At 42.8% G+C, this 11,457-nt stretch overlaps 1 protein-coding gene across 2 annotated transcripts in view; it reads left to right on the top strand.

The window, feature by feature from the left end:
• ppm1e (protein phosphatase, Mg2+/Mn2+ dependent, 1E) overlaps positions 1-8,348 on the top strand; it is a 33,504-nt gene extending 25,156 nt beyond the window's left edge. For both annotated transcript variants that reach the window (XM_031874059.1, XM_031874058.1), the window contains 5 exons: positions 1,314-1,513; positions 2,189-2,377; positions 3,351-3,494; positions 4,354-4,447; positions 5,104-8,348. In XM_031874059.1, coding sequence (XP_031729919.1) covers positions 1,314-1,513; positions 2,189-2,377; positions 3,351-3,494; positions 4,354-4,447; positions 5,104-6,023 — 1,547 coding nt within the window. In that variant the 3' untranslated portion in view covers positions 6,024-8,348. The remainder of the gene's footprint in view (positions 1-1,313; positions 1,514-2,188; positions 2,378-3,350; positions 3,495-4,353; positions 4,448-5,103) is intronic.
• Positions 8,349-11,457: the final 3,109 nt, after the last annotated feature.

The raw sequence follows: 11,457 nt of genomic DNA, 5'->3' as shown, positions 1-11,457 counted from the left end.
ACACACACACACACACACACACACACACACACACACACACACACACATTCACAGTCAAATTAGGTCTCCCACACACGCACTTACACAGCAGGCATCTAACCACCAGGGCTTTGTCCCAGTTCTCCCCCGTAAAAAGCTGCATTAAGTGGTATTTGACCACTAGAGGGCGGACCAAAACATACCGACAGGCCAACAAATGTTAGTTCGTAAAGTATTATCAGTAAAATGCACTCTAAGTATCAAAGTACAATGAATCATTCTGCAGAAAGGCTCTTGTCAGTGTTTTTATTTTTATAGAATATTATATTATTCCGTTATCATACTTTGTGTACTACTGTTTTTTTCAAATGTAGTGAAGTAAAAAAGTACGATATTTCCCTCTGTATTAGGAGTAGAAAATGTAAACTTAAGTACAAGTACGTCAGAGTTTCAGTTTGAACTGTGAGGGCCTTAAAGCGTCCTGCTGCTCACGGTGTGAGCTTTCTTACAGTAACAACTTCTTGTGTTGTATAACCGCCTGTGTGACGTGGCTTCACTGCACCCTACTGCTGCTTTTTACCTTCAGCTGTTTTGCAAGGTGTTCTGGGTAAGCCTTGAAGTGAAGTCTCACATTTAAGGCGCTGTTTGACATCTATGTACTTTTAGAAGGGTGAAGGGAGGAAATGGGACACGGCGTAGGCCGGCCTGTCTCTGTCTCACGGACACCATATTTGTGAGAGACTGTTACACCTGCAGCTAACGTTAGTAGGTCATGAACACTTTGTTATCACAGAGACACGGAGCTGCCTCTGTGCTTGCCTCTGTTCCACTAACTTCTCAATGACAGCTTCTGAAAAAGTAAAACAGCTCCCTGGAGGGAGTGTTAATTTCAAAAATGTAATTCTTGACAGATTTTACACACAATTTACCTGCTGAAATCTCTCAAAACAGCCTCGTCTGACTGTCCGCCTGCTGCATGCTGCCTCGTGTATTTAAGTCGCCTTAAATTGATGCTGATGCCTTAGTTTAGGGTGCTTTCACGCCTCATCTGTTCGCCCGGTTATTAAAACCAACCACAGGATGTTATGACAGCAGATGTGTGACTTCAGCGTGATTTCAAAAGCTAAGCTATTAATAAATCCATCAGCTGATTGTGAAATCTGTTCAGGAAGTGATATTATTAATCTGTATAAGGCCATATATGCTGTTATTATTGGTAGTAATCATTTTTTTATTATCATTTCTGATATTATTAGTGCTGTCATTCACTTCATTAAGTCCATTAAAAAGTGTGTGTGTGTGTGTGTGTGTGTGTGTGTGTGTGTGTGTGTTAGAGATGGAGTCTGTGAAGCTGGCCTGGCTGGTGTTCAACCAGCTGTTTGAGATTTGCTGCCTCTGGCTGAAGGAGCTGCCTTTCCGACGCCGTCCACAGCCGTACTACGAGACCTCCATCCACGCCATCAAGAACATGAGGCGCAAGATGGAGGACAAGCACGTCATCATCCCCGACTTCAACACGCTCCTCAACATTCAGGTAAGTACTTCAGATACTTTAGATGCTTCAGATACTTCAGATACTTTAGATACCTGCATAACAACACACGGTTAACAACACTGCTGTTTGCTTCGTCAATCTAAACGGGTTTAAAACAATGTTGTGAAGGTTTGCTCAGTTTAGCTCTGTGAATAATAAACATATGTGGTTATAAAAGTAAAATTAATTGTAAAATCATCCGCTTCTACCAAATTTAATATTCAGTTGTTGCCACAAATCATTTATTTTGCCGATAAATTGTACAAATTACACCAAACCAGTGTGTCACATTCCAGCATGTCAATTATTTGTAATTTTGTTAGTTATGTTCTTCAAAAACGTTTTTGTTAAATTTAAAAACTCAGAGCATTAGACAGAAAGCCATCTACTACAGTCTGTGATTTGAAGTTGTGCACTGACTCAGTACACCTGCCTGCAGATGTAGTTGTACTTGTATTTTTTACAAAGACAAAGTTGGAGGTGAGTGTGAAAGGGTGTATTCTGTCATACATTCTCCTGTTGTCAGGATATTAATGCATTAAAGTCACTGTTGCACAATCAACAACTATTATCTTTGGTTTACTGCGAGGAGTTTTGTTTAGTTTTTAACCTGCAGTAACACCTGTGGTGTTAGTTGACCTTTAACCCTGTTGTGTGACTGGATTCGTCTCTCAGGATCAGGAAGAACAGGCTTACTTTGCTGTGTTTGACGGCCACGGCGGCGTGGACGCGGCCATTTACGCTGCCAACCACCTCCACGTCAACTTGGTCCAACAGGAATGCTTCAACCAGGACCCGATCGAGGCGCTCTGCGGGGCCTTCAGAGTCACCGACGAGCGCTTCGTGAAGAAGGCCTCACGAGAGGTAACCTCTTCTGCAGGATGCAGAACTTTACATCAGACCACACAGAGTACTGAGCACTGTACTCCTGTGGATTATGCAACGCAACAATATGTTAACTGTAGTGTATTTGTTTACTAATACTACTACTACTACTGTTATTACTGCTGCTACTGCCACAGTACTGCTACTATTACTAATACTGCTACTTTTACTACTGATGCTTCGACTACTGTGATAACTGCGGCTGGTAGTTTGTTTTGTTGTTTGTCCGTCTTTTTACATGACAAATAACAATTATCGTGTAAATGACGACATCAGAACGTGGCAGACAGCCAATCAGATTGCAGCAGAGCAACGGGCGATCAAACGCACGTGGTGTCCAATGGTGGCGTCAAATTTAATGGCAGTAGTTGAAGAAGTATTCAAATCTTTTACTTGCGTAAAAGTAGTAATACCACTGTGTAGAAATACTCTGTTACAAGTCAATTTCCCTCAAGTAACTCTACAAAAGTATCAGCATCAAAATATACTTAATACTTTCAATATATTTACAATTAGGGATTATTAAAGTACATCTGTCTGTCTGTCTTAAAAGTACTCAATATGCAGAATGATATGTATATTATATTATCGGATTACAGTAATTGGTGGATTAATGAGTTCATCACTTTAATGTTACAGATGGTGAAGGTGGAGCTAATTGTAATTACTCTAAATACTACTGGGTGGATTAATACATCATCTTTTAGTAGCAATAGACACCAGCAGGAACCGGGGATGTTTTATGTTATGCATATTGATCCCATCGCCTCTATTTGTGTCTTTATTTCCCTTTGAAACACAAATATGGAATTTCTTTTCACCAGTTAGTAATCTGATGAAGTATAGTCGTGTTGCAGCTGCTGCTTTGGTGTGTGTGTGTGTGTGTGTGTGTGTGTGTGTATGTGTGTGTGCGCGCGCTTAACACTGAAACGTGTGTGTCCGTGTTTGGCAGCGTCTGCGTTGCGGCACGACGGGCGTGGTGACGTTCCTTCGGGGTCGGACGCTGTACGTGGCCTGGCTGGGAGACTCCCAGGTCATTCTGGTCAGGAAAGGACAAGCGGTGGAGCTGATGAAGCCACACAAACCAGACAGAGAGGTAACACTCACATGATATCTATCGTACTGTGTACTCATCAGATGTCTGGGACCACTCTATTTCTAAATGGTCTCTCATGCTTTTAGCTTGGAGAAAGTCCTCTTCACAAACAAATATTTTGTTTAGTACATGGAGGACAAAACGCTGGACAGTTCAACCAGACTGACAACTAAAAGACAGAGATCCTCTGAGCAGCAGTTGAATAAGAATAGAAGAAATCTTAGTTTAGCATCAAAATTTGTGCAGATTTAAATACGATGAGCTTCCTGTTTCAGTGTCAAGAGTTTCACAATAAAGCAGCCTGTAACGAGCTGGAATTAACAGCAGACGTGTTGCTTTAGCAAAGCTCTTCTTCCGACTCCACACTAGAAACAGGTTAGTTTAGGGTTAACACTGCTGGAATAGCAGCTGAACTAATCACAGTTTAAACCTCTTTAATCTAACAACCGAGGAGACTCCAGAGAGACTTAATCAATGTCTAGAGTTCAATAATGATCGAGAGTCACTGGAAAACAAATTCAACATCCAAGTTCCACCAGTATTAAACACTGTGGAGACGTCGACTAAATGGACGTTTTTATTATTTAATTATTCTTCATTTGGGGACAAAACTATTTCATTTAAATAAAAACATTTGGTGTCTGAATTACACCATTTCTTTCTCGTTAAAAATAGTTGTAATGGAAGGAAAGAAGACAAACATCAATATAACGGCTGATTACAAACAAACGGTGCTGAATTTATACATCTTACAACTACTAGAATTTTGTATTGCATTTAAACTTATAAAGAAATAGCTCATTAATGACTTACGTTACATGTGAGAGTCTTCACCACTGTGCTTCACGTGTGTCTGCAGGATGAGAAGCAGAGGATCGAGGCTCTGGGAGGCTGCGTGATCTGGTTTGGCACATGGAGGGTTAACGGCAGTCTGTCTGTATCCAGAGCAATAGGTAAAGTATTGATACTCAGTGCGTCACATGTGGTGGTGGTGCAAGGGATCATTCAAATCACACCGGATAGTTTAATTATAGCAGCTGATCTACAAGGATCCATCCGTCACAAAAATCATTTTTACCGCTCTGAAGTCAGTAAACTATCATTAATTCTGAATTCTATCCTTTTACTTTGTTATACTTTGTTATACTTTAAACTGGATTTATTCAAGTTTATCACCAACACTATATTTTACAGATTACATGTGAACACATCATGATAACGTCATCATTTACATTCCCCCAGTACTCATGTTCACTGAGCAGAGCCTGAAGGCATCATAATGTAACTGAAGTGGACCGTTGGTTAGCCGTTAGCGGTGCTGCTAACGTTAACGTTTAACATGATCAGAGATCAGAGACTAGAAACACATAAATTATGTCCTGATCACATATTTTACTGAATATTGGTGCATAACGATCGTCAGTGAAACTTTATTTCACACTGTGACGGTTAATGTTAAACTGTGGAATTGATCAGAGGTTCACATGCGTGCCGAACCGTGAGGTCCGTTACACCACTAACATGTAGTATTTACTCTTGTTTTGACTTTGTCTGCTGAAACGAGAGAATCCAGACCCGAGCAGAATAACCTGTTGACCTTTGTCGGCAGGCGACTCGGAGCACAAGCCGTACATCTGTGGTGATGCAGACCACGACATCTTCCCATTGGACGGTTCAGAAGACTACCTGATCCTGGCCTGCGATGGCTTCTGGGACACGATGACCCCTGACGAGGCGGTGCAGGTCGTCAGCGACCACCTGGAGGAGAACACCGGAGACACCACCATGGTGGCCCACAAGCTGGTGGCCTCGGCACGCGACGCGGGCTCCAGCGACAACATCACCGTCATAGTGGTCTTCCTGCGGGATCCGCGGTCGCCACTGCCCACCGGCGCCGAGGACGAGGAGGAGGGTGTAGCGGACGAAGAGGCGGGGGAGGAGGAGGTCGCGGAGGTGGAGGAGGAGGAACCGGAAGAGGAGGAGGAAGACGAGGCGGTCAAGGCGGAGCGCGGTGAGGGCGGCAGCACTGCGGACATCGGGGGGAAGGGTCGCGGCGGCTGGCCCATGCAGCAGTGCTCGGCACCAGCTGACCTCGGCTACGAAGACCGAACGGACTCGTTCACGGACAGAACTAGCCTCGACCTGATGGTGCCGTCGCTGGAGGGCCGCATCTCCCTGAACTCACGGCAACCCTGCTCCGACTTTAGCCCCGACCTCCACACGGCCTCCCGTATCTATCGAGAAGAGCGCCCGCCGAGGCGCAGGTCCTGTATCCCCTTTCAGGAGCCCGGCGTCTCTCGCTTCACGGACCCGCTGTGGCCCCAGGCGGCCACGCTGTTAGGCCAGGTAGTGAGGCAAAGCCACAGGCCCGGTTCTGGTACTCGACGGTGGGTCCGGAGGAGGCCAGGCGCATCCAAGCAGCTGCTAGGCCTGTTACCATCCGGCCACCTGCTGCCGCACACGCAGCACCACTCTGACCGGAGGCCCGGGGTGGCGACGCCACACCTGCCCCACGGTACCACCATCTAAAGAGAGGTGACCCAAAACCATCTCCTTCATTTGTCCGGTCCTGCCCCTCAGCCCACCCCGACCCGCCTCAGCCTTCAACAACACGTCATTCTTTGATAGTAGGTAGTCGTGGTTATTGAATTTCAAATGTAAGCCGGCCCACTACCACACACGCCCTGCTCCTTAAGCTGTAGGTAAAGCTAAAACAACCGCATCCTCTCCATTGTGACCAGATGACATGAAGCCAGAGCTGGAAATGCAGGTTGTGTTCAGACTGAACTGGAGATCCAGCTCACTGGAGTTTAGGTCTGTTGTGGACTACGACAGCTCTTCAATGCCAAGACAAGCAAAAGTTCCCATTTTCAGTCTGAACACACGCTTTAAGATTAATTGAAATGCTCGGTCGCTCGACACTCTCGGCAGAGATGTTGTTCTCGGGTACATGCAGAGAGAAAGATTTGATCTCACCACTTATTTAGTATTTTGTTTCTAATGAACACAATCATGTTTTTAACATTACCTACTAGATGATCTACATAGACGCCAATATCCAGACATGTTCGTTACACTTAGAACAAGCTGAAATGTTGCTGTGCTAAAGAATCGGTTGGCTTTAGTTGACAAAGGATTGAACCTTCCCCCAAACTGTTACCGCATTGTACTCATCTGTAGAATTAAGATTCCCCTTCACTGGAGCTAAAATGTCCAGACCAAAGCTTACAAAACAGCCCTAAACTAAAAGTACACTAAATACTTTTATTTACTTCTATTTAATGTCGCCCAGGTGTAAATACGACACAGTTCGTATTTTGTCTTGAGACGGCCGTCGAGAACGTCAAGCGACCGAACATTAAATTAAACTAATGGCGAAAGCTTGGCTCCCCTTTTCTCAACCACAGCAATCCCTCGATGGCAGATGAAGTTCGTGGAGGAGGACAGAACAATTGTAGCTCCTGGTTTTCTGGGACACATGCTGTTCTTTACCCTTCCCCATCACAGTCAATGACCCAGCCATTATCCAGCCACAATGTGTCTGCAGATAAAAGCACTTAACACCGGATTATAAGAGATTAGCAGTCACTTACATGAATAAGTGCTTCATGTAGTCCAGTATTCCAGATGGGGATATACTCCTGAGAGAAAGTTGGGTTTGGGTTTTTAAAAATGTATTTTTGTTGTTGGGCCACAGAGCTATTGGACAGTACTCCAAGTGTATTCACTTTCACACTAATCCCCATTAGAAGTATTTTCCAGCAGGCTTGATAAGTGCAAACTATTTAATGTTGAGCCGGGATAGTTGAAAGCTGCAGAACACGTGCCTTCCATATGTGTTACTAAAGCCGACTTCCTTTACACACATTTTCACTAATTATGAAATCCATGTGTTGATATTAGCCATTAAAAGGACAAGTCGCACGAAGACTCTTTGCCACTTTAAAGGAACAGTTTGGCGTTTATTCATTTTCTTAGATGAGAAGTTTGATACCACTCTCACGCGTCAAACTTATAAGTATGTTTCCCAACACATCCTTTAAGTTTCGTAGCCAATTCAAATAACATGCAAACATCCCCGTCATCAGCTACGTTAGCAAAGTTCAAACTCAAGTCTTTATGCCACCTTCCACATTCATAGGTTTCATATACCCAACACGCAACATGGTAGTTTCTCTTTAACGCTAACTCACAATCATAATTAACGAATGTAATCATCAAATAATACTGATTTATATGATAAAAACTAATATAGCACCCATACTAACTGATCTGTGCTTAAAATACACACCTTAGCATTACTGTATCTAACCATACTTAATGACTAAACTATACTAAACACTTGCTGTGAAACTATGACATCATAGGTAAACCCCTGACCCACGTTTACCCCAAAGTTCTTAACTCTTGTTATTTTCAAAAGTACTAAAATATGTTTTGGTTGCCTCTTAATGCTATATATTTAAAGTGACTGTTCTCTAAACCCCTCCCCCTACTTACTGTTGCTACAGCTGTCAGTCTTTCCGTTCATTTTTAAAGTACTAAAAAAATGCTTTGGTTGCTTTTTTATGCTATATATTTAAATTTGTTGTGGTAGCAAGTGACTGTTCTCTAAACCCCCAAACCCCATATTTTGTCCACATATAAGACAGCGCAGAATAAAACCAACTGCTAATCGTAAGCAGCGCAAAATGGTTAAATTATTGTACATTCTGGCAGTTTTTTGCCGTTATGGATCATACATTCGGGGGTGGAGTTTACTGAGCGGTCATGTTTGGACGCATTAATTATCCCCTAACATTCCCTAACATAGTCATTCCCCAATTATTTTGGTTGATGCAGTGACTTTGCAAACATCCGGACGTGAGTGACGACCAGGTTCCGTAAATTGTGCCTCCACTTTCCTGACCCGGTCCAAACATGTGATCCCCCAGACAAATGGGTTCTGGTTTTTGAGGGCCGTCGCCTCCCTTCTTTCAGTCTTATTGGGAGATTGGAGGGCTCCTTCTCCTGTAAACTAACCTTTGGACTGATTAGTGAAGAGAATCAGAATGTACCTCATGTGTCCCGGAGTGTCCTCGAGAGACTCGGTGAAGGGTGTCAACATGAGGTGGTGTTTTCTTTGGGGTATCTTAGTATCTTAAGAGGAATGTACTGCCCAGACACTCAACAATCTAAAGCCACTGGATCCCTTTTTGTTGAAGCATCAATGCAGTCTCTCGAAAACGTTGGTCGATACCCCAAGAAGATCACAACGGAAATCATTTCCAATAGCCACTTTGGCACGGATGCATATATATATATAAGTACTAATTGTGAGTTGAGCGAGTGCTGGAGGAGTGTACATATAATAATTATGTCTTGTAAATCAATGGTTTTAATCCGTGCTGCACGAGGCCCGACAGTTGGGTCAGTTGTTGGATCTGGATCCCAGAATCTCACACCACCAGGCTGAGGAGGTGGTGAGGATTTGATGCTATCGAACAGCCGGAGAAGGGCATCAGTCAGTAAACACTGCCGCTGCCTTCAAGAGCTGCTAAAATATATAAAAAGGTGTTGAAGAAACAGTCTGGCTTTCCACTGGAAGAGTCTCAGTGTACTATCGTAGCCTAGCTGCTGTCTCGCCCTGCTTTCCTACCCTGACATGAATAGAAAGAAAAATATACATGAAAATGTTTAATTATTGGCTTTAAATACTGCATCTCCGATCTGCAGCTGCCAATTTAAAACATTCAAAAATAATCTGTTACAGCCTTAAAAAGAATGCCAATCAAATTGTAGTTTGTAGGTTTTCATTCTAACTCGGCTGGCGTTAGAAGCTTAGCGTGGCGTTGACCTGAGAAGAGGAACACAGTGAGCTGAGCTGCTCTGGTGCTGAGGGTCAAATGGAGGAAACTCACAGGATCTTGTTATGATGACAACGTTTTCTTGTGTCAGGAGTCTTAAACAAGGAGAATGGTTAAATATGTTTATATGTACTCGGTCATTACAACAAGATACTTGGTCCCTTGTCATAATAATAAAAAAACTTGGTCTTTTGCCATAACAAGTTACTTCTTTTTGTTGTTATAACAAGATACTCGTTTTTTTGCCATAACAAGATACTTGTTATTTTGTCATGATAACAGAATACTTGGTCTTTTGTTATTATAACAACATCTTACAATAAGATGGTATTGTTATGAAAAGATAGATTTCTCATTTTGAGATCTTTAAAAAATCACAAGAGGTCTTTTGTGTGTAAATGGTGGCCGTTGATTGGAGCGTGTTGTACTTGTGGCCACACCTCAGAGCAGCTGTGCAGTACCTTTCTGTCCTCTGTGATTCACTGATGTAGTCTCACAGTGACGATGTGAATGATGAACTGCGCTCTGGAGGGAAAAAGACGAACCACAACAGTGACAAGGATCCATGGGTTGCATTCATCAAAACCCCTGTAAATCAGTTATACAGTGTGACTCATCTTATTGCAAAACCGCCAGAAGTCGTCACTGTATGAGCAATAAAAACCATCACCTCCTTGTGGTGAATCCTCTACCTAAGCTCGAGAAACCCACACTTCCTCCCCTCACTCACGCTCTGCTTGCACTAAAAACGTTCCTCTGAGTCGGATGTTTCCCTTCCCTGATGATGATGATGATGATGGTAATCATAATCAGTCTTAGCTATAGAGGGCCCCTCCATGAATCTATTTACACACACACACACACACACACAAAAAGCTGTGCGCTCTGTAAGCAATAATGACGTTGCATCAAAAGGCTCTCTGAGGGATTTGTCTTCTGCTGAAGGAGGCAACAAAAAAAAAAAAGTGTCTCTCAGCCAGAACTTGAAAGGTCACAGAGCAGAAATGCTGAAGCTCCTGAAGTCAATTTCTCATTCACCATTTTTGTAGACAAACGTCGTAAGTTAGCATCGCACTGGTTCCCTCGACAATAAGCTAATGGGACTTTTTTGCCGTTTGATTTTTTGCAAAAAATAAACTCTGTGGCAAATAAAACATTTATGAGATTTACACATTTTGTTCAGAAAGATGGATCTCCACAAATCAACACCATTTTTGTGATTTTTTTTAAAAGCATGAATGCAATCGCCTGAAGTAAAAAGCTAACGTTAGGCTGTAAACTAACTACATCACGTGTAGTTAGTGAGTATAAACCAGGTGTGCATTCTCTCTAATCTCCAGCAGGGGGCGACTCCTCTGGTTGTATAGAAGTCTATGAGAAAATGACTCTACTTCTCTCTTGATTTATTACCTCAGTAAACATTGTAAACATGAGTTTATGGTCTCAATCTCTAGTTTCAAGTCTTCTTCAATACAGCATGATGTTCATTTAGTAACTTATGGTCCATTTAGAGTCAAACAGACCATAAAGCAGGGGATGCTTTAGGGCGGGGCTACACAGTGATTGACAGGTCTCAACCAGAGACGTATACGGCGTCTCTACGTCACTCCTCAGTCCAATTATGATCACTTCCATTCATTGGATGCAAAATTCACTAGAGGGGTATTTACTGACGTATGTTGTATCGTAGAACAAAACTTTAAAATCTCTTAAACTTTAACCACAGACCGTATTTCAGGACTCAAAGCAAAAGTCCATTGACTTCAAAGTGAGGGAACCAGAAGTGCAAAACTGCTGACTCATGTCCTGGTTTTGGGACTAATTCCTGCAGCGCTCTATGACGGGGAGGATGAATGAGATCATTGAGGGCTGTGATTGGTCCCTTCTTCTTCTTGTCCTCCAAGCAGGAAGACAAACCCCATGATTGGCTCTTCTTCAACATGCAGGTTAGGTTTAAAAAACAAAACAAATAAAAAAAACAGTAAAACACACATTGAGTACCTGTATTATGTGTTCCTGTAGTATATAAAATATGTGTACTGTAACCGGTGACTAATTATCATGTATATAAAGATTAGAACAAGTCCTCGACTGATGCCTTTTCTTTCCTGAAGAGT

Source organism: Anarrhichthys ocellatus, unplaced genomic scaffold, assembly GCF_004355925.1.
Source record: "Anarrhichthys ocellatus isolate YVR2014 unplaced genomic scaffold, GSC_Weel_1.0 scaffold78, whole genome shotgun sequence".
Classification (NCBI taxonomy): domain Eukaryota; kingdom Metazoa; phylum Chordata; class Actinopteri; order Perciformes; family Anarhichadidae; genus Anarrhichthys; species Anarrhichthys ocellatus.
The sequence above is the reverse complement of the archived record's forward strand: the minus strand, read 5'-3'. Positions and strand labels throughout refer to the sequence as shown.